This window comes from Eurosta solidaginis, chromosome 3, assembly GCF_040869045.1.
Source record: "Eurosta solidaginis isolate ZX-2024a chromosome 3, ASM4086904v1, whole genome shotgun sequence".
NCBI classification, from domain to species: domain Eukaryota; kingdom Metazoa; phylum Arthropoda; class Insecta; order Diptera; family Tephritidae; genus Eurosta; species Eurosta solidaginis.
This window is the reverse complement of record NC_090321.1, coordinates 102815771-102840681: the sequence shown is the minus strand read 5'-3', so window position 1 is coordinate 102840681 and position 24911 is coordinate 102815771. Positions and strand designations below refer to the sequence as shown.

Genomic DNA, 24911 nt, shown 5'->3' with positions numbered 1-24911 from the left:
GCACTATTGTGAATATTTGCACTGCATTCCCGACAGTTGCTATTGTAAGCTAGATGGCAGCGCAAGCTGTAAGTAAATAGAACAGCTGATTTCTGCTGATATTTGATAAGAGACTTTTATATTAGTTGCGCACGGGTCAGGCTCGTATTTTTAATTAGAATCCAAGTCAAGGCGAATAATAAAATAGCTTGCCCATTTTTCTGAGCACCAGTTCATTGAAAATTGACATCAGCTAAAACTCACATTTAAACTTCCACTTTGCACTGCCATTGCAAAGAAGCGACTTTGTCATATAACGATAGCTACTCAGTCGTACAGGAAATAATGCATTGTAGCAGTAAAGGTTCACTAGTACTAATCTGTAGGTGGCGCAGTATACAGCAACTATTACAATTTACTATATCCGTTTCCAATTTAATGTGGCTATCTATTCATTTTGTTTTTTTTTTCAAACTTCACACCCAATGAAGGTTGCAATCGACACCTCAGAAGTTAACTTAAAAAAATCGTATTTTTCAGTATCTAATAGTTGGACATGTGTATTGAGGCAAACCAAAATGCATAAAATCGATGAAAAACAAATTTCATTTTTATATCGGACACCCTAATATGTATATGCACATTCATACGTAGATATCCAGCGGGTGTGATTACATTTGGTCAATGCTTTGGTTTTCACTCTTCCTACGAATTCAAATCTAAGTGTATGTGTGATACTTGTCTGTTGCTGTTCGCTTGGCATGTGTATGAAAACACCAACACCAGTAGACCCATTATTGTTCAGCCCTCGTTTTTGATGTTTCTGCTGGTGTAGTGAGGGCAATGGCGCATAATGGAGGTATAAATAATTCCTGCTGTATTATTGGTGATTGCATGATACTGTTTTTTGGGGTTGCAGGCACATGGCCGTTTGCTTCTGTCAAGGTTTTATGATAAATCTCAAACGGCAAGCCGAAGAGCGAACATCGTGAGTTCGTGGCGACAATAATTTGATGGATTGTAGTTATTTAGTCCTGATTCTAGTGGCAAACAGCGCAAGATTGGCCAAAAGTATTTTGCAAACAAACCATATTAATTTGATATTTTTAAATTAAAGAACATACTTCTGTATGTATAAATGTACATACATACAGTACGTGATTAGTATAGATACAAGAATGTGTGATAATTTATACTTACAAGTGTAACTAAATATTGTGAACTTTTATCACAAATAAATAAATAAATATTGTGATATAGTGCAAACACGAATCTGCTGCTGAATGTTATATAAAAACAATTAGAAATCAAACAAATTATAAAAAGTTAAGTTATGATGAATAAAAATGCAAGTTCTCCAGGAGCATGTCAAACCTCGCAAGGTATATACATGCTTATTGAATATGTATGTCATTGAATATATTGTCGAAATCGACGCGATTCCGAGCAACACTAAATCATATTTAATGGATTAATAATGCTGTCGTAATGAACGTGATTACTAGCAGCCAGTGGCGGATCCAAGGAGGAACTGCTCTCCCCCATATACAATTTTTCTAAAAACATAAGAGAAACCTATCTAATATGCATGGATATTTTCTTCATTATCATAAAAATTCATACAATAAATTTAAGGAAACATTTCTTTGCCTATTGCAAAAACTTTCTCCAATTTTTATCTTCTGAGGAAGTTTGTTTTGAGTGCTCGTTTCATATTTGGCATATTGGTAGCCACACTAGTGCTTAAACGCATTTTGCTTACATGTGGCGAATAAAAATCTGGCTTAGACGTACAATGACGAAGTATATAGTATAAGCATTCAATAGAAAATCGTTAACTTTGCCGATTTTCGAACAGCACTCTTTATTACTTTTCATACCAATATTTTTGAAATACATACATCACACCTCAACGTACCAAGGAAGAAGAATTAAATAATTCTCAAAACCTTTTTCTCTTCCTCTTCCTTAGAAACCATTTTTTTATTTCCTTTATATTGATAAGCTGAAAAAACACAGAACGTTAATTTCTGAAATTAGGCTAAGCCTGTAGGTGGAATATTTATGTGAATATATGTAAGTACTTAAACTGGAGTAAATTTCCACGTATAAAAATTGCCTTAAATAACCTCGGCATACGTTTTTCTATATAAATTATGAGGCGCGATATACCTCGGAGGAGAATTTAGGCCGACCTTCTCTTCCAATTCGAGTCAATTTTCTCTTAATTTTTCCTACAAATTGGAGAAACTGGTTCACATGTTTTTTGCCTGAGAATCTTTCTATGGCAGAAATACACTCGAAATTACCGCCGAGGACCGAACCCGCTTAGAAAAAGTTTTGTAATTGAGAAAACTTATTTCTAAATAGTTGACTTACTTATTTCTAAATAGGGACTTGAACCCAGGATTTTCTATGCGGTAGGCGGAGGACGCTACGCTATGTAGAATACGGGAAAGTCGAAATTTGGAAACTGAATTTCACACGTGTTTTGTAAAAATAATTTGTTTTTAACCAAAGTTTTGTTATCGAATAAACGTATTCAATTTTCTTTGTTACTTTAGCAAACCTTGATACAAGTACTACCAACGGTAGTATCTATTTCTTTTTTTTTTCTTTATATAGTTTTGCTGAAGTTCACCGGACTGACTGGTGTCCCGTACAAACGGATGATTTTTTACTACTTTTCACACGCATATACATACACATATTTCAATAGCAGGTTTCCATTTGTATTAAGATCAGGCCCGACGAGAGGGGAGGGTTAATGGGGGGATTCCCCCGGGCCCGGGGTTTCTGAGGGGTCCGTACTAAGACATTTTTTTTTAATTCAGGAGTCTTTAGTTGTTCCATGTGCAATTTTTAAGCCGACTTTCAAAAGCAACGAATATCTGCATTTCGTTTTAATATTATAGTGAGCTGTGAAAAATAATTAGAAAAATGCTTTTCCTTAAAATTTAAGAATAAATATTTCATTTGGCAGCTGGCTCAAAACCATTCAGGTTCCGCATCCGATTCGACTATTGATAATGATTTTTTGCCTGGGCATTCGAACAGTGAGGAGATAATAAAAACATAAAACAAAAATGTATGTTTACATGAATCCGAAATCGTAAAGTTTTCGTGGTGACACTGATGAAGGTTCATCTTCGAAAAGTCTTCCTACAATACCACCAACTCTGTATCAAAGTCCAGATTATTTAAAAGAAGAAAAGAAGAAGTCAAAGAAATAATTCGTCGAGGTCATCAAAAGTGTCTTGTTATTTTTCCACGTGATTATCATGACGAGGGATCTTGCCAAATGGAGACAAAGTGGAGCGTGACTGGTTGGTGTGGAGTGCCAGTAGCAATGCTTTTTACTGCCTACCATGTCGTCTGTTAAGCTCAATACTTTAAATCGACCTAAAATTTGTTGTACTGGCGGATATTCGAAATTGCAGGCGGGAAGAAGCCACGCGATAAACTGTCAGCACATGAAAATATTCAAGATCACATTAAATGTTATATTCAATGGCGATCTTTACAAAATCTAATTCAAAAGGAGGCTATAATTGATACACTTATCAATAAACAGCTAATCACTGAAACTCAAAAGTTGAAAGAAATTTTATATAGAATTTTGGACACTATTTTATTTTTGGGTGAAAGAGGCCTAGCTGTCAGAGGCGAAAGTATATACATATCTTGGTGAACGAAACAATGGAAACTTTTTGGGCATCTTAGAACTCATAAGCCATTATGATCCGATACTTAGAGATCATTTGGGGAAAGTTAGGATTTCACAACAGCTGCACAAACTTTTACAAGTTCACTATCTTTCCCCAGACAATCAGAACGAGTTTATAGAAATTTGTGCAAAGCACGTGAGGGAAACTATATTAGATCAACGCAAGAAAGCCAATTATTTGCTATTATCGTTGATGCTATGCCGGATCTAGTCACGTAGACTACGTTCGTTTTGCGCTAACACTCCATTTCAATTCGAAAGCAACAAATCTTACAATTCAAGAACGGCTTCCTTTTTTTTTTGTTTTAATTGAATTGAATCGCAAGCGTCGAATGACAAGGTGCTTAAAATAGCCCTTAAAATGCCAGGTCATCTTAATTTTATTCAAAGTCAATTTGTCGTTTCATTTCACTTCTTCCTCCGTTATTCACAAAAGCTCCGTTATTCACAGTAGCTGCGTTATTCAATTCCATTATTTCCCGAAATGTAAATTTTTTGATTTTTTTTTTTTGTGTGGCACCATGCCAGGCACAAAATCAGTAATATGTATTTCAGAATCCAATATGCGGATTTTAGCCATGTCTTTTTTCACTATCTCGTTAGTTACTTTACGTATATAAAAAACGTTTGGTCTTTATTTGGTACCACGCCAGATTTAAATTTTCACTGATTCCTGTTAGAAAGGCAAAAAACCACCCTAACTCCAGGTCAGGGAAGCATTGCATCTCCCAACTCCGCCAAAATGCCAACATGGAGCACAGAAGCCAACCTTTAGGCTGATTTTAATTTCCAGCTCAACCGAAAAAGTCAAAATTATTGGAGTTGAACCGAGGATGACACTGCACGTCCACACAGCCGAAAAGACGAAAACGGAATGGTTTTTGGCTTTCGTGGATTGTAACCAAAAAAGTAGTCAGGAAATCGCTGAATTAAATTGTCATACTCTAGGTAAAAATGAAATCCCATTAAAAGATTACTCGCCTTGTGCAACCCACAGTCTTAATTTATGTGGGGTTGATGCTGCAGAATGTTGTACGGCTGCAATTACTTTCTTCGGAGTTGTACAAAAATGTTTTACTATTTTCAGCAGCAGTCAACAACAATGGGCCATCCTCAAAAAATGTATCGAGCTCTCTTCACAGTCTTTCAGACACTAGGTGGTCGGCTAGAATTAGGCAATCAGACCATTCGCAACCCATGTTCCAGGATTAACACAAGCACTAAACGCATTACTTAAGCTAAATTTGACTGCACAAGCATATGGAGATATTACCGGCATTCTCGAGTACATAGACAAGTTCGAATGCATCTTGCTGTCCTCAATTTGGTTCAAATTTGACTGCACAAGCATATGGAGATATTACCGGCAATCTCAAGTACGTCGACAAGTTCGAATGTATCTTGCTGTCCTCAATTTGGTTTAAAATACTGACTACAATTAATAAAAGAAACGTCGTACTCCAAGCTAGAGACGCCACCATAGATGTTGAGGTCCGATATCTGGTTCCTCCCATAAATTCAGAAAACAAAACTTTGGAAACACATTTTTTCAGAAAACCAAAATTCAGAAACAAAAATTCAGAAATCAATATTCAGAAGTCAAAATTAAGAAGTCAAAGTTCAGAAGTCAAAATTCAGAAAGTAATCAGACAGCAAAAAACATTAAATTTTGCACAAAACATGATGTAATAACGACAAGGTAGTATATGTAGTGACAGCTCATTTTGAGAACTCCTGTGGGCTGTGCCGAAGACTTCATACCTCTCATGAAAGGGGCTGAGTAATAATATTATCCCATTCGTAATCTCCACATAATGCCCTGTATAAGATAAGAAATATATAGTGAAAAGATGTATATACCTAAACGATTTTAAGATAAATATAAAAAGATGGCAAAAAACCCCCTTATCTGAAAGATCGGTTGTATGGGATATATATTATATATAGCTCTGATCGAAATGATTTTTACAGGAAATCTTCTATGATATATTGAATATACATCACCAAGTTTCACGTTTTTATATTGGAAATTAAGGGAGAAATGGCTAAAAATCTTTCTATCTGAACGATCGGTTGTATGGGACATATATTATATTTAGCTCCGATCGAAATGATTTTTTCACAAAATCTTCTATGATATATTAGAATAAATATCACCAAGTTCAACGTTTTTATATTAGAAATTAAGGGAGAAATGGCCAAAAATCTTTCTATCTGAACGATCGGTTGTATGGGATATAACTATATATAGCTCCGATCAAAGTGATTTTTTCAGGATATCTTCTATGATATATTAGAATATATATCACCGAGTTTCACGTTTTTACTTTCTAAATTGCGGCAGGAATGACCAAAATCGTTTTATCTGAACGATCGGTTGTATGGGAGATATATGTTATAGTGGTCCGATCCTACCGGATCCGACAAATGTCTAACATAATACAAAAATACATACTTGTGCCAAATTTCATTGAGATATCTCAAAATTTGAGGGACTAGTTTGCGTTCAAACAGACAGACGGACGGACGGACGGACAGACGGACATGGCTATATCAACTCAGTTTGTAGCCCTGATCAATTCGGTATACTTAATGGTGAGTCTATTGTCTGTATTTCTCAACGTTACAAACATCGGGCCAAAGTTAATATACCATTTCATGTTCATGGAAGGTATAAAAATAATAGTATAGGTCCCGCCAACTTTTGATTATTCCAAATTTTGTTTCGAGAAGGGGTATCAAAATGCTTATACTCCAAACCAATATGCTTATAGCCCAACTGTGGGCAGAGATCCAAAGCCAAATAGAGTTTCGGGTCTCCCTTGGTGGTATGCTGTATTCTTCTGCAAGGATAAGATAGTGTATATTGATAACGTTGTTCACCGGCCGCAACCCAACAAAAGCGTTTACTGATTCTGTATGGATTTTCCTTAGGGCTCCTTGGTATGTAGGTGCCTGATCTCAGGCGGAGCTAGATCAAGTAGTTGTTTGCTATAGTTTCCTGGTTTGTGACTAAGCAAAAACTGTCCCTTCAACATTTCGTTATGCTCCTTAATTTTGAGATCTTTTGCCTTACTATATAATGCTGTCAGGGGTCATAAGAAGACATCCCGTGGCAGTTCTGAGTGCAGCATTTTAGCCCGCCTGCAGCCTTTTCCAGTTTGTGTTTTTAAGACTAGGCGACCAAACTGATGACGCGTAGCATATAAGCGGCCGGCCAATTGCTTTGCAAGTGGTTATCAACGTTTCTTTATCTTTTCTCCAAGTGTTGCTGGTAAGCAACTTCAGGATTTTGTTGTGGCATTGTACTTTGGATACAATTTCGGTGACATGTGACTTGAAGGTGATTTTGTTATCGAACGTCACCCCTAAGAACTTTAGGTGACTGATACTCGGTAGAGTTAACACGAACCGAAAAGATGCAGCTGAATGACACTTTGGAAGCGCATCCGAATGTTTTCGGTGCATCTCATGAGCCTACTCCATTTGCTCAACATTATATAGATACGGGTGAACACGAACCCATCGCATTAAAAAAAATATAAATATAAATTGTCCTTCGCTAAATTTCAGGAGTTGAAGAGCGAAATTCACAAAATGATTGAAAACGATATTATCGAAGAATGTGATTCAGCTTGGTCATCACCGGTTGTTATGGTACCGAAAAAGGATGGAAGCATACGTGTTTGCGTAAATTGTCGCAAGTTAAATTCTATAACAAAGCCCGACAGATACCCACTGCCTCGTATGGATGATTTGTTACACGCCGCAAAGAGTACCAAGTACATGACAACTTTGGACTTGCAGAGTGGTTATTTTCAAATTTCTGTCGCAGAAAAAGATCGGGATAAGACAACCCTTATTACACCTTTTGGGACGTACAGGTTCAAACGTATGCCGTTCGGATTTTGTAATGATCCTGCGACCTTTCAACGCTTGATTGATCTGTTCAAAACATCAATACCAAATGTACAGATATTTGCATATCTTGATGACATTATCATCCGTTCGCCTTCATTTCACGACCATTTAAAAGATCTGCACGTAGTATTGCAGAAGCTGGAAAAGTTCAAACTATGCGTTAACAATGCTGTCATTTTTGTTGTGCCAGTGTAAAGTATCTTGGTCACGTCCTCACAGCTGATGGTATAATGGTTGACCCAGAAAAAACAATGGTTATTGCAGAGCGTAAAGCGCCTCGTAATATAAAAGAGCTGGTATCCTTTATCCAAACGTGTTCTTGGTATCGTCGGTTCATTGAACATTATGCCAAAATTGCTAAACCACTCACAGATCTCACAAAAAAGAATACTGTTTGGCAGTGGACCGACCCGCAGATTGCAGCGTTTAACAAACTAAAGCAGCTTCAGGTCAGCCCATCAATTTTAAAACAAGCCGCGGATAACGCGCCCTTCTTGTTAAAAACCGATGCAAGCGCTTATGCATTAGGAGCAGTTTTACTGCATGGGAGAAAGAACAAGAGCACCCTATCGAGTATGCAAGTCGTTGACTTACTTCAGCAGAGCGTAACTACTCGACCACGGAACGGGAAGCACTTGCCATAGTATGGGCATGCGCCAAGTTTAGAGGCTATATTGAAGGTGCTGAAGTACACCTACTTACCGATCACCAACCGCTCAAATGGTTACTAACCGTAAAATCGCCATCTGGTCGCTTGGCCAGATGGGCACTGCAAATTCAACAATACAACTTCCGTATCGATAATATGCCTGGAAAGACCAACTCGTTAGCTGATATGATTTCGCGACCACCTTGTCCTGAAACCAGCCATAGCACTCCAAACTGTCTATGCACTTTTCTTGTAGACTTGTCGCGAAAAAAGTCAAGCGAATTACGTATTGAGCAGCTTAAAGACGAGTATTTGAAGAAAACAATAAACTCAATAGAAGAGAGTGACGAAAACGTAAGTTTATGGTGCAATCTTATTAATGGTGGAGTTCTGTACTGCTATGCCAATGATGACATGGAAGATGCACAACTTGTAGTCCCACAGCATGAGCGAACTCATATTTTGAAAACATACCATGACTAGAGTACTGCAGCTCATTATGGTGTGGAGAAACCCATCGCACGTATTGCAAGCCATTACTTTTGGCCAGGAATGCGTACTGAAATCCAAAGCACGTACGTACTTGTATCGAGTGTCAACGCTACAAAGTTTCCAACATGAAGCCGATGGGTTTACTACAAACCACCGCGAGTAAGCAACGGTTCGAAGTAGTTGCTATAGATTTATTTGGTCCCCTTCCCAAGACCGACGATGGGTATCATGGGTATTCATCGCAGAAGATGTTGCTAGTCGATGGGTGGAAATATTTCCCTTAAAGGAAGCTACTGCGGAAGTGTGCGCAAAAACACTTATAAATGAAATATTTTTTCGTTTTGGCGTACCGAGACGCCTAAAATCTGATAATGGTGTTCAGTACGTTTCATCAGTTATGCAAGAGGTTGCTTATTGTATGGATATCAATCAAGTATTTACTCCAGTGTACCACCCCGAAGCCAACCCAGTAGAACGTAAAAACAGGAACCTAAAAGCCCAGCTAGCAATAATCGTCCAAAATCATCACAATATTTGGGATACTGGCTTACCTGCTATACGATTTGCCACGAATTCCGCTCAATGTCAGTCAACTGGATACTAAGTAGCATACCTCACTTTTGGACGAGGGCTATGAACATTCGACGATATAGAGCATGATGTCAGAGCTATCATAGAAAGTGATAACTTCATTCCTCAAATTACGCCATATTTAAAGAGCATGATAGAAGGGTTCAACAACGCAAGGGAAACTGAGCAATTGATACAAGACCGCAACAAAGCATATGTCGACAAACATCGCAGACCTCAAGATAATATTGAAGTAGGTTCCGAGGTTCTGGTAACAAAACATGTACTCAGCCAAACGTGTAAGGGTGTCACAGCGAAATTTGTGCCAAAGCGAGATGGTCCATATATCGTTACTCGTAAGATTGGCTTATCCACGTATGAAGTCGCTTCCAAAGAACAACCAGAGATACCGCTAGGTTCATATCACGCCTCAGCTTTAACAGTCTACAGAGGTAGCAATGATGAAGAACCTCCAGCCCCAGCTCGCCCAATGCGCAGAAGAGGAAGACCACTAATATTCAAACAAACGTGTGACCATTGTAAATTTTACCAAGTAGCGCAACTAACAGCTGATCGGTGAAAATTTGCACATTCACACGCACAGTTCTCGACTCAGTTTCAAAAAAAAAACATTAGGTTATTTAACTCAAATTTTAAAGTGAGATAATCCTTACGAATTTATGTATATAGAATATATAAGGCGTTTTTGTTTTTATTAAAACAATAGTTTTATTTATATTAAAGCTTTTATCATTTTTTTTTTTAACTTTGAAAAAACTCCGAACACCATTCCTTCATTATATGACATTCGACTGCCTAGTCCACTGCCTTCCACTCTTTCGCAACATAACCACTATTTAAGCTGCCAAACTATATAATAAACAATGCGTGTGACGAATGATCGTTCAAACATTCATCATCCGTCAAGGGGGGGGGGGGGGGGGGGGGACTGTAGTATGTGTATATGATATAATGTGTGACTAAGATATTTGCATAGTCTTAGTTAAGCTGGAGACATTGGTGCTTTATCGGTAACCGTATCGGTAACCTTATAACAGCTGATTCGACCAACCTTATGAGAATCAATGCAATCGATTATTGGTGCCGCTAAGGTCATAACCGTATCGTAGCCAACCAATTGGGTTTTGGTTTACCGTCGTAACGATAAACAGCTGATTACGTTAGGGATACGGATACAGCGATACGACATACGGCACCAATGACTCCGGCTTTAAGGCCGAATTAATGGTGACTTATAACCATAAAGCCATAACCAGATAAAACAGCTGATCGAATCTACCTTATGGAAATCAATGTAATCGATTAATGGTGCCATACCATAACGCTAACTCGATTACATTGAGTTCCTTAAGGTAGGTTCGATCAGCTGTTTTATCTGGTTATGGCTTTATGGTTATAAGTCACCATTAATTCGCCCTTTAGGCTTAAGTTAAGACCATTCCAGTGTGGTAACATTGTTATACATAATATCCAAAGCTTGCTGTTAACTGAGTATACTGTCCACAGCTTTCTGTTAGATTAACATAAATATATCAATATAAGTTCTATTTTAACATTTTCTACATTTTCAAAAAAGCTTTGTGAAATTTTGAATAAATAGCGTGTTCCTCTGAGATTTCGTTCTTTTGTATTGCAAACGTTCACTTAAGAGGTAAGAAATAATTAAATAGCGTACGCTGGTAATATGTGGAAGACGGACAATGCAAAGTTGGCCTCTTACATATATACCAGCGTATACATTTATATGTGTGTATGTGTGTGTAAAGCATTAACTTAGACCAGGGATGGGCCTATTTTCGGCTCCTAAATCAGTTTCAGTGCAAGCGAGTGATAGGTGAGACGTTTGTGTGTTTTGGGGTGTTAGGGGAGTAAAAAAATACATTGGAAATATCGTATCGCTTCGTCTCGAACGATATTCATCGCAAGAAGGTAGCTGAAACACTAAAAAGCTGAAATGAAAATATTCTCTCTCAACCTCGAAAACCAATTCCCAAGTTGTTTTGCAATAGTACGAAAACAAAAACATACATTTTTTGGCTAGATATACGAAAAACGGAATAACCATAGACTGAAGTCGATTTTATGTTAAGGAGCGCATTATTGACATTCCTTTCGCCTTCACATATATTTATTTATATGCAAGCCGATTCATTTTGCAATATATACATAAAAGTATTTAAAAAAGTATTTTTAAAGTAGTAGCATTAGAGGAAGTAGTAGTAGAAAAACGTACTAATGCACGTTTCGTATACAATCTTGGGAAAACGAAACCCTTTTCAGACTTGTTGGCAGTGTTGCCGTGAGTCTGGAAAGAAATGTATCAGTTTACAAATAAAAAAAAGGTACCAATTGCATAAAAAACGACTAATTTTAAAAGTTGTATTATAAACATAACTGCTTTCATTTATAAATTTCAAATTATGGAGGAATTTTAAAATTTCTTTAGCTCACATACATATATCGTTAAATCCACATTGCAAAAATTGTTGGAGCATGTGTTGCATGTGTGTTTAATTTACGGCGACCATTTTTCTAATTTTAAAACTTGCTTTGTTTATGATTTGAATCATAACGGAACTTTTAAAATTACTGAAAATTCAGTTCGAGTTGTGTAACACAAAAGCGACATTACATATTTGTGGCCTTTAGTGCGAGTAAGGGCTAGTTTATCCTAAAACGCTTAATAATTTGAACATAATAAGAGCGGTTGCAGCTCTATTTCCCACATATGTATAAGGCAAAATACTCTCTCTTTATCAATCTTATGTGTGTTTGTATATTATTCCTTCCTGTGTTCTTCGCCCCACATACCTGCACTTGATCGTCCCTCACCTAACACTTAAATGTGCAAAGCGTGCCCGTATGAGCAAAAGCTCATACGAACCGTTTTGCCCATTGGTGACTTAGACGAACAGCGAAAAGCTGGTCTCTAGTATTTGTTGTTAGATAGGAATGTAATACCATATTATTCGAACAGCGAAAAGCTGGTCACTAATATTTTTGGTTATATTACATGACACGAACAGCATAAACCTGGTCTGTCATTACTACGTATATTATTAATTAAATTTTGTAATTTTGTTTATTTTTAAGGTTTCTTCTTCTTACTACTTTCTACTTCGCACATCGCGTTGGAAATAAATTAATTAAAAACCCAAACCCTTGCTCATTTATTATTTTACAGTATGGTTTTTATTACAATTTTTCCTCTGAAGAAAACGTAGTTTCGCAAAGAGGCAAATCGAGTTTCAGAGTGGGAGTTCAAGATGGCGGATTAGAAAGAGAAGCTGCCAACGTCAGTCACCTTGTAATTACATCATGGCACAAAATTTAATGTTTTTTTGCCGTTTGATTACTTTCTGAATTTTGACTTCTGAAGTTTTTTTCAGCCTGGAACACAGCAACGTCGAAAGAAGGCGTTATATCCAATCGAATTATGGAATATGTATAATATCACAAAATTAGGGTGAAGTCCGTACAAATAATTCCATCGAGAGGTGGCACAACGTCATTCGAAGTGCGTTTGGGACACACGCTAACATATTTAATTTCATAAATAAAATAAAAAACAAAAATGCAATAACATAAACAAAACTGCAGCAATTTCCAGCTGGAGGCGAGCCATATCGGAAACGCAAGATAAAATATAAAGACTTCGTTTTTTTAATATTGTGAATCCATTTAAAAAAGATAAACGCGAAGATTTAATTAATTACATGCTTGCTATTTCACACAATTTAAAATTTTAGATCTTTCTGAATTTTGAGAAAAATTTCATGTTTTTTCTGTCGTCTGATTACTTTCTGAATTTTCACTTTTGAGAATTGACCTCTGAATTTTGTCTTTCTGAAAAGGGTTCTGAATAATGTGTTCTGAAAAAATGTGTTTCTAAATTTTGTTTTTCTGAATTTATGAGGGGCACCCCGACATCTAGATGGCTTATTAGATGATTTGAAGTTGATTAGGAACCAATGGGAAACTATTTTAAACGAATGTAAAACAGTTGCTATTCAATTGGACATCTCGCCAAAGTTTCCGGACATTCGAAAGAGAAAACCCAAAAGACGTTTTGAAGATAATGGAAATGAGATGATTACGGATGATCCAGAGTTTGATTTTAAAAACAACACGTTCTTGGTGATCGTTGATTCGGTAATCACTGCCATTACTGAACGATTTGAAGGTATGAGAAATTTGAACGAGACGTTTTCCTTTTTGTGGCAATTTGAAAACATGGATGAAACTACGGTTCGGGCGAGCGCAGCAAAATTTGTCGAAAAATACAAGCCGGACGTTTCTCAAAGCTAAGAATGCGAAATAATTCACTTGAAACACATTTACGAAGCAAATTTTGATAAAGGTGTGCCACCATTGGAATTGCTAAATGTCATCTATGTTCAAAATCTGTATACAATTTTCCCCAACATTTGTGTTGCTTTACGTATCTTTTGCACTATACCAGTCACTTTATCTAGTGCAGAAGGTTCTTTCAGCGTTCTTGCAAGAATCAAAAACTTTCATAGATCGTGTTCATCTCAAGAGCTAGTTTCAGGACTTGCCACGCTTTGTGTTGAATTCGTTTTGGCAAGACAGTTAAATTTTGATATTGTTATAAAAAATTTTGCAGCGAAAAAAGCAAGAAAAGCCACTCTTTGATATCCGAACCTTCTATATTGAATAATTAAAATTTATAATCATTATATTTATCAGAAATATACTAAAATGTTACCAAATAACTAGAAAAGATTATTTGAAACAATAGGTTAGGTTAGGTCATTTAGTTGATGTGGCAAATTTTTTTTTTTTATGTAATCCATCAATAGTGATTCATGAATGAGACGTCATTAATTCAAATTAATCAAAAGTATTAGTGGATTTTTTATAGGGGGCCCGTAAATTGTTTAGTCCCGGGCCCGGATTTTCTCTCTACGGCCCTGATTAAGATATGTGAAACACAATATTAATTCTTCTTTAGTCAGATTTAGAATCTAAGCTCTCTCCGAAAATTGGTTACAAGGTCGCCGTTTTCGTTCTGACAAAAATCTGATTTAATTTTTTCTACACTCTGTGCCGTATTTTTCGATTGGGGGACAGTGATGTAGCTTTATGGATCTTTTAATGTATAAACTTAGATCTGGATATGAAAACATTTCGGGAAACAGCGAAGTCGATCGTCCTGACTACATTAATAAATATCTGAAATTGCTGTGTAAATGTATTTTTATGAACAGTATATTTACTTTTTTTCATTGCTAAATACATTTGAAAAGCGGTAGATAGAACAGATCTCGAATTTGCATTTTGAAGATGGTTTAAATAAAATCACAACATTCGTGTTTGAAGTCGATGCAAATATTTTCGAAAGCTTCGAGCGGCCTTAGTAAGCCACGCGCTTACAAGTGAGTTAAATCATAGTCAAAATAAAATAGATTTTAAATTTAGTTGCAGCTTTTTGACATAATTTTCTATGAGCTATCTGTCAAAAAAGCTGAAACTAAATTTAAAACCTATTTTATTTTGACTATGATTATGCGCCAGTGTTTTTAAGTCAACCTTACGAAGTTGCTCATATAAAATTTTAGCAATAAAGCTTTATAAATTACGGAAATATCCCGTTAAATATTGAAGTATCACAGAATTATATTTCATTTATAAATAAATAAATTTTTTTTGCAGTAGTATTAATCGCTGTAAAAAGAAGTAGTGTTAAAATCCATTACAATACATTTCTCTAAATGATAACCCCACGGAAAAATAAGCTGACAGATAGACCGATGCATATATGAGCAATGCTAACATACTTTTTTTCGGTTGAGGCTACCGATTTTTTCGGTTGACTTAAGTAGGATATTAAAAAAATCGTTGGGCCGGTAAAGTGGATAGTGGCTACTGACAAAATGCCTCTCTGGATCCGGCCATGCTAGCAGCTGATAAAAAGCAAAACAATTAGGGCTGCATTGTGTAGGAAGTTGGAAAGGACATGCTTCCAAGCCACCCGAACTAGTCGAAGTCAATTGACTACAAAATGTAGTACTTAGTATGTATGTCTGCTTCAATGTGTTAAGGCTTGGTTTCTTCCAAAAGTGATGTCGCTGTATTACAACCACTAAAGGGCGGTCGGTTTACTCACCGTTTCCTGAGACACGCTTTTTTGTAAACTTCGAACACTTACGGCAGACGATCCGCAAAATTTTATTTTGATTTTTTTCATGTTATGTTTAGTTATTCGTTATTTTCTTTAAGCACATAGAAGAAAAAACATATTCAACATGATCAAAAGTCAATAATTTTGTTTATGTTTATGATAAATTTAAATTATTTAACAAGCTGTTCATTTTTCAGAATAGCGGTGGAAAAAAACGTTGATGACCGAGTTTCCGGAGAACATCGCCCTCGTTTTAGTTTCCCCTAAATAACTTTTACATTGCATTATTTTTGACAACGTACTCTACATGCACCGCTTCCGAGGAAACCAAGCCTTTAATGCCATTAAGAAGATTTTGTTATTGTCTTTGACAGTTAATCATATACCCAAACGGCAAACAATATTGTCAAAATTTCGTTAAATATGTAGGCACAATATTGTAGGGCGTTCCAATATTACAACAATTGTTTAAATACTCCGGCAATATTTCATCAATCTTAAAATGCCCGTTTTTCGCATGACTTTTGGACATTTCAACAATGTTACTAGAAATATTTCCGAAGTATTTTGAAGTTTGGTTAAAAGTAAAACAGGTACAAATATTGTGTGAGGTAATATTTGATAATACATATTTCTTGTCCAAGAAGTATTTCACGAATATTTTTATCATTATCATTAATCTACTTATAAATTTCATGAATCCACATATGTATGAATCAATGGCCGTTTTCAGGAAAATATTTTTCGCTACATTGGCTCAACGTGTTTATTCGTCTGTCTGATGGCTCTTTGATATTTGAAAGTGTTGGTTATGAATAAAATGTTTCCTCTTAATATAATGGTGAATTGTAAAAAATAATGTAAGAAGTCCTTTTCCTTCAAATTTAAGGATAATTATTTCATTTGACAGTTCGCTCAACTCATCGCTCAAAAACAAAATTTATCACTTAGCTGACGGAAACATGTTTGCAACGTATTGTGGAACGGCAACTATTGAGCATTGAAAAGGTAGTGCCCATATTTAGTACTATGTTAAATCTTAACATAAAAAATGTCATGTACTTTTCTTATGCTACATAGTCAAAATTTTTTAAATCAACACTGTATCTAATTTTCAATAAGTGAGCATGAAGAAAATGTTAAATAAAATGAATGAGTGAATGAATGTCTTTATATAAGGAGACATTTTTCGCTGATTTTTGTCCATTTATATAAAGAAAGTGCTTAAAATTTTTTTATTTCATTTTTATTTATTGTTGCAGCTTCTCTATTGATGTTAACCGAAGTGGGAAATTTAGAACACATTTCATTACAGGAGTTTTGAAATTGTGGCATGTCGCTTTCTCGGTGAAGAATCTAGAAGGTTTTCGTATTCTGTATATCTGGTTGGATTCCAGAGTGATAATAATTGGGAAGTGATCGCTCCCATGAAGATTTTGTAGAATTTTCCACGAACATTGGGGTGCTATATTTGCGCTGCAGAGGGAAATATCTATATTGGTGAACGTCTTGTGGGTGGAGAAGTGGGTAGGGTACCCATCATTCATAAAGATAAGGCTTGAGGCTAGAATAGCTTCTTCAATATTTTTAATCTCTGATTTATTTGCTCAGAGCCCCAGAGGGTTCCAACCATTAAAATCGCCTAGTAACAAAGCTGGCATTGATATCTTCGAGAGTATGGAAAGGATTTCACTTGAATTGAAGTCTTGCTCTGCTGGAATATAATTGACACTATAGTGAGTTTGAACCCTATGTCGATCACAATTGCTATTGCTGAAATGTTTCAGGAAACATTTAACTTTGTCTGCGAAATATCTTGCCTAATTAAATCACATATTCCCTGTTTATTTGAGGTATTTGTGGGTAAATTATGGTAATATCTAGCATAAGACTTAGGTGGTGTAATGGCAATAATGTGAGGGTTATTCTTAATTGAGTGATAGAACCATGGTCCGGGCCTCCCCTTACTGGCGCTAATCGGTTTGCGTTGCTATCCGAGAGCACAAAAACAAAAAGTAAAGTGAAAAACAAAAAAAAATAACAAATACTCTATTCTTAAAAAATCCCTGCCCTTCAGTCTCCCAAAAACCCTAACCTCACGTTCATAGTTTTGGAATCGGTTGACAAAAATAAGCCGCTGTCACATATCTCCTGCTTCTTAGTTCACAATTACATTTGTGCTGTGAGCAAATAATTCCAATTCATTTCTGAACTCCGCTAGGGAAACATGATGTGAATAGCACCAGCGCACTATGAAAAATAAAGGTCTGTTTCTGATTAAAAATCTATAACTTTTTTATTTCTGAATATTATGTTCTAACATTTTGCACAAATATAGAATAGGATATGTTCCTCAAATGGAATCTAATTTATAATGATTTAATTTAGAACCATACCTTAAAGAATAAAAGAAATTCAAAATTATCAAAAATATCCAATATTTATATTTGAACAATGAATACTATTATTTTAATGCCTACAAAAACCAAATATCAAATAGTACATCAAAATACAAATCAATTTAAGGCTGTGTGCGATTTTGCATAATTTGCTACCTAAATAGAGAAAAAACCTAAATCACTGGAAACTGTCGGCAAGGCAGTCCAAAGAAAAAATTTAGAATTTTTTGAGCATACTTTTCAACCTAAACTTATATGTCAAATTTCAAAAGAAACAATATTTATTTTTCGTTTTTTTGTTTTTAAAATTTTGTATGCAAATAAAAAACATTTGTCCATTCATTAAAAGTACCAGATATATCTGAGCATAGTGTACCTATACAAGTGTGTCAACTAAGCGATAAACGTCAAAACTACAAACAGCTTCGCTCACCTGATGCAAATCTCAGGTCTAGAGTTGCATTTTTGGTACGTAGGAGTACCTCAAGCTGAGTTGCATTTGATAGTTTAATTAAATTTGTAGTATTTACAGATGAAATAGTTGCATATATTTCCGCGGAAATTTATTCATTTGACAGTTCGCTCAACTCATCGCTCAAAAACAAAATTTATCACTTAGCTGACGGAAACATGTTTGCAACGTATTGTGGAACGGCAACTATTGAGCATTGAAAAGGTAGTGCCCATATTTAGTACTATGTTAAATCTTAACATAAAAAATGTCATGTACTTTTCTTATGCTACATAGTCAAAATTTTTTAAATCAACACTGTATCTAATTTTCAATAAGTGAGCATGAAGAAAATGTTAAATAAAATGAATGAGTGAATGAATGTCTTTATATAAGGAGACATTTTTCGCTGATTTTTGTCCATTTATATAAAGAAAGTGCTTAAAATTTTTTTATTTCATTTTTATTTATTGTTGCAGCTTCTCTATTGATGTTAACCGAAGTGGGAAATTTAGAACACATTTCATTACAGGAGTTTTGAAATTGTGGCATGTCGCTTTCTCGGTGAAGAATCTAGAAGGTTTTCGTATTCTGTATATCTGGTTGGATTCCAGAGTGATAATAATTGGGAAGTGATCGCTCCCATGAAGATTTTGTAGAATTTTCCACGAACATTGGGGTGCTATATTTGCGCTGCAGAGGGAAATATCTATATTGGTGAACGTCTTGTGGGTGGAGAAGTGGGTAGGGTACCCATCATTCATAAAGATAAGGCTTGAGGCTAGAATAGCTTCTTCAATATTTTTAATCTCTGATTTATTTGCTCAGAGCCCCAGAGGGTTCCAACCATTAAAATCGCCTAGTAACAAAGCTGGCATTGATATCTTCGAGAGTATGGAAAGGATTTCACTTGAATTGAAGTCTTGCTCTGCTGGAATATAATTGACACTATAGTGAGTTTGAACCCTATGTCGATCACAATTGCTATTGCTGAAATGTTTCAGGAAACATTTAACTTTGTCTGCGAAATATCTTGCCTAATTAAATCACATATTCCCTGTTTATTTGAGGTATTTGTGGGTAAATTATGGTAATATCTAGCATAAGACTTAGGTGGTGTAATGGCAATAATGTGAGGGTTATTCTTAATTGAGTGATAGAACCATGGTCCGGGCCTCCCCTTACTGGCGCTAATCGGTTTGCGTTGCTATCCGAGAGCACAAAAACAAAAAGTAAAGTGAAAAACAAAAAAAAATAACAAATACTCTATTCTTAAAAAATCCCTGCCCTTCAGTCTCCCAAAAACCCTAACCTCACGTTCATAGTTTTGGAATCGGTTGACAAAAATAAGCCGCTGTCACATATCTCCTGCTTCTTAGTTCACAATTACATTTGTGCTGTGAGCAAATAATTCCAATTCATTTCTGAACTCCGCTAGGGAAACATGATGTGAATAGCACCAGCGCACTATGAAAAATAAAGGTCTGTTTCTGATTAAAAATCTATAACTTTTTTATTTCTGAATATTATGTTCTAACATTTTGCACAAATATAGAATAGGATATGTTCCTCAAATGGAATCTAATTTATAATGATTTAATTTAGAACCATACCTTAAAGAATAAAAGAAATTCAAAATTATCAAAAATATCCAATATTTATATTTGAACAATGAATACTATTATTTTAATGCCTACAAAAACCAAATATCAAATAGTACATCAAAATACAAATCAATTTGAGGCTGTGTGCGATTTTGCATAATTTGCTACCTAAATAGAGAAAAAACCTAAATTACTGGAAACTGTCGGCAAGGCAGTCCAAAGAAAAAATTTAGAATTTTTTGAGCATACTTTTCAACCTAAACTTATATGTCAAATTTCAAAAGAAACAATATTTATTTTTCGTTTTTTTGTTTTTAAAATTTTGTATGCAAATAAAAAACATTTGTCCATTCATTAAAAGTACCAGATATATCTGAGCATAGTGTACCTATACAAGTGTGTCAGCTAAGCGATAAACGTCAAAACTACAAACAGCTTCGCTCACCTGATGCAAATCTCAGGTCTAGAGTTGCATTTTTGGTACGTAGGAGTACCTCAAGCTGAGTTGCATTTGATAGTTTAATTAAATTTGTAGTATTTACAGATGAAATAGTTGCATATATTTCCGCGGAAATTTATTCATTTGACAGTTCGCTCAACTCATCGCTCAAAAACAAAATTTATCACTTAGCTGACGGAAACATGTTTGCAACGTATTGTGGAACGGCAACTATTGAGCATTGAAAAGGTAGTGCCCATATTTAGTACTATGTTAAATCTTAACATAAAAAATGTCATGTACTTTTCTTATGCTACATAGTCAAAATTTTTTAAATCAACACTGTATCTAATTTTCAATAAGTGAGCATGAAGAAAATGTTAAATAAAATGAATGAGTGAATGAATGTCTTTATATAAGGAGACATTTTTCGCTGATTTTTGTCCATTTATATAAAGAAAGTGCTTAAAATTTTTTTATTTCATTTTTATTTATTGTTGCAGCTTCTCTATTGATGTTAACCGAAGTGGGAAATTTAGAACACATTTCATTACAGGAGTTTTGAAATTGTGGCATGTCGCTTTCTCGGTGAAGAATCTAGAAGGTTTTCGTATTCTGTATATCTGGTTGGATTCCAGAGTGATAATAATTGGGAAGTGATCGCTCCCATGAAGATTTTGTAGAATTTTCCACGAACATTGGGGTGCTATATTTGCGCTGCAGAGGGAAATATCTATATTGGTGAACGTCTTGTGGGTGGAGAAGTGGGTAGGGTACCCATCATTCATAAAGATAAGGCTTGAGGCTAGAATAGCTTCTTCAAAATTTTTAATCTCTGATTTATTTGCTCAGAGCCCCAGAGGGTTCCAACCATTAAAATCGCTAGTAACAAAGCTGGCATTGATATCTTCGAGAGTATGGAAAGGATTTCACTTGAATTGAAGTCTTGCTCTGGTGGAATATAATTGACACTATAGTGAGTTTGAACCCTATGTCGATCACAATTGCTATTGCTGAAATGTTTCAGGAAACATTTAACTTTGTCTGCGAAATATCTTGCCTAATTAAATCACATATTCCCTGTTTATTTGAGGTATTTGTGGGTAAATTATGGTAATATCTAGCATAAGACTTAGGTGGTGTAATGGCAATAATGTGAGGGTTATTCTTAATTGAGTGATAGAACCATGGTCCGGGCCTCCCCTTACTGGCGCTAATCGGTTTGCGTTGCTATCCGAGAGCACAAAAACAAAAAGTAAAGTGAAAAACAAAAAAAAATAACAAATACTCTATTCTTAAAAAATCCCTGCCCTTCAGTCTTCCAAAAACCCTAACCTCACGTTCATAGTTTTGGAATCGGTTGACAAAAATAAGCCGCTGTCACATATCTCCTGCTTCTTAGTTCACAATTACATTTGTGCTGTGAGCAAATAATTCCAATTCATTTCTGAACTCCGCTAGGGAAACATGATGTGAATAGCACCAGCGCACTATGAAAAATAAAGGTCTGTTTCTGATTAAAAATCTATAACTTTTTGATTTCTGAATATTATTTTCTAACATTTTGCACAAATATAGAATAGGATATGTTCCTCAAATGGAATCTAATTTATAATGATTTAATTTAGAACCATACCTTAAAGAATAAAAGAAATTCAAAATTATCAAAAATATCCAATATTTATATTTGAACAATGAATACTATTATTTTAATGCCTACAAAAACCAAATATCAAATAGTACATCAAAATACAAATCAATTTAAGGCTGTGTGCGATTTTGCATAATTTGCTACCTAAATAGAGAAAAAACCTAAATCACTGGAAACTGTCGGCAAGGCAGTCCAAAGAAAAAATTTAGAATTTTTTGAGCATACTTTTCAACCTAAACTTATATGTCAAATTTCAAAAGAAACAATATTTATTTTTCGTTTTTTTGTTTTTAAAATTTTGTATGCAAATAAAAAACATTTGTCCATTCATTAAAAGTACCAGATATATCTGAGCATAGTGTACCTATACAAGTGTGTCAACTAAGCGATAAACGTCAAAACTACAAACAGCTTCGCTCACCTGATGCAAATCTCAGGTCTAGAGTTGCATTTTTGGTACGTAGGAGTACTTCAAGCTGAGTTGCATTTGATAGTTTAATTAAATTTGTAGTATTTACAGATGAAATAGTTGCATATATTTCCGCGGAAATAAGAATACTAGAAGATTTGTAGCCTGCAACAATGCGGAAACATACGGAAAGCAAAATTATTTAAATTAGAGTCAAATTATAAAGCGCCACACGTGTAACATGGAAAAGTTTCACTTCTAAGGCTGTTTACACAAATGCATAAGGGCAAAATTATATAAACGCTTTTGTCGCTTCAAAGCAAAGATAACGTACGGCGTTTCATTGTTTTTCGTATGGCGTTGTCAAAGCGTAGGCACGCAACCAAAGCATTTATGTAAATATTTCGATACTTCGCCCGACAGATGAATTAATGAATGCAACACAACCAAAGCGTCCGCCTTAATTTTTATAGCTGTGAGTGCAAACAAATCAAATTCCTATATGACACTACTTTATTTTCTATGTATATTTCTTGTATTTTCTCTTATATTTTTTGTCGAGGGAGCCAATAAGGTTTCAGTACTGGTGTAAGTGTGTGAACTACATATATTCAATAAAAACTAACGAAATACAAGAAAAATACAACGTAGTTCCTTAAAAACAAACAAGCCAGTTTGTATTTCGATAGGGTTTTTTGACATTAGGCCGTTTTTTCTTTATTTTTTCTGACAAATGAAAATTATGTTTTTAGTTTCAAAATTTTGTGCATAAAAACGCAACTAAATTCAAAGTGTAAATTGTGTGTGCAAATGAGTTTTCAATAAGTGTACATTTTTCAGTTTTTCATAGTTAAGCAATTGACCTCCATATTCTTGTGTTACACAAATATAGTGAACTTGGGTACAGAAATTCAAATTAAAAAGTGTTTCACAATAATTTGAAAAACTGTACGTTTTCTCTGCTTTTTACACTTAAAGGAGTAACCCTCCGTAATAAATTAAACCCTTAATGAAAATCAATAACTCTGAACTGAACAATTTTCGCCATGATATAAAATTAAAATGATGTGGAACAGGAGCAACACTTTTGTGACTACATAAACCCTGTTTCAATCTTTTACGTCTCTGCACAGAACCCTAATTGACCGTTTCCAACCGAAACAACAATGGCAACCCAGATTTTCCCGTTATGCTCACTTAAGCGAGTGCCTGTCAGAAAGAAGTCAACACACTTGTACTTGTACACTATGTATCTGAGGACGAGGATTCATGCAGCAGGTAATGTCCGTTCGTTTCTTGAAGATGAAGAAGTGGTGGTCTCGAATGGATTCGCGCTGATATGAATGGAACAAGAATCGAATTATTATTATCAAATATGGATCACAATCCGCTCATACATATTTGGCAGACGTGTATACTAATTGATCCAATATATGTAGAATATTGGTGGCATGCATAATCGTAGTTACATCCACTTTAAATGTTGGCAAACGTCCCTGTCCCTGGCATCTGCTCCACGCGACTACGTTAGACAAAAACACCCATATAAGCTGGACACGCTGCCATTGTCTTGCTATCCAGTAAGACTAACCGTAGATCTCCCTTGACCACTGACCTGGCTAAGTATGTAAAATCACTGCAAATACCATAAAGTTTGATATTTAAATATTTGGAAGTTTCCCCGGCATAAACAAACAATTTAGATTGTCATATGAACTCGCACAGTTTTGAAAATTTTTGCCTAAATTGTTGCCATGCTGGAAAGTTCCAGTGGAATAATAGTTTAGGTACCTAAAATTTAGGCAAACTCGCACCCAGCCTAAATACTAAAAACATAAAAAAATGGTGACTGAAATTGAACACAGATTAATTAGTTAATTGTAATGTTTAATATTGTTATTGTACATATATGTTTATCATGTTATTTATATTTGATGAACTTCGGGATCTACTTTTACATTTTTACTTCTCATAAATTTTTTTGCAAATTTCTATGTCAAAATTTATAAATTAAAATTTAGGAAGAATATGCTTTTATATAAGGAGACATTTTTCGCTGATTTTTGTTCATTTATATAAAGGAAGTGCTTAAAATTTTTTATTTTATTTTTATTCTTCTTTTACTGAATATTCTGATTCTAACCAATTACTGTTTTGGATTAAAAATGTATCCTTTCTCCGTGAAGCCTCTGTCCATCATTTATTAAAAGTAGGAATAATATGTATTTTAAAAATCACTGAGGATGAAACATAAGTTTTCTCCAGATACAATTATTTTCCTCCTTCGATATACGAAAGTATTATTTCACGTTTAAAACACTTGAAAGTAGAGATTTTGAAGGGACAACAAAACATGTAGTTATTTGTATTCGTAAAAATTACACTTCTGTTAATTCACCAATATTTTATTCTGTTTATATTGTAACGAATTTAGTGCAATTCCCCTTATCTGCA

General features: G+C 35.0%; 1 protein-coding gene across 1 annotated transcript in view; it reads left to right on the top strand.

The window, feature by feature from the left end:
- Positions 1-1194: 1194 nt before the first annotated feature.
- Positions 1195-24911, top strand: part of Hr51 (Hormone receptor 51) — a 433291-nt gene continuing 409574 nt past the window's right edge. The window contains exon 1 of the mRNA XM_067772890.1: positions 1195-1361. Within this exon, the coding sequence (XP_067628991.1) occupies positions 1313-1361 (49 nt within the window). The 5' untranslated portion in view covers positions 1195-1312. The remainder of the gene's footprint in view (positions 1362-24911) is intronic.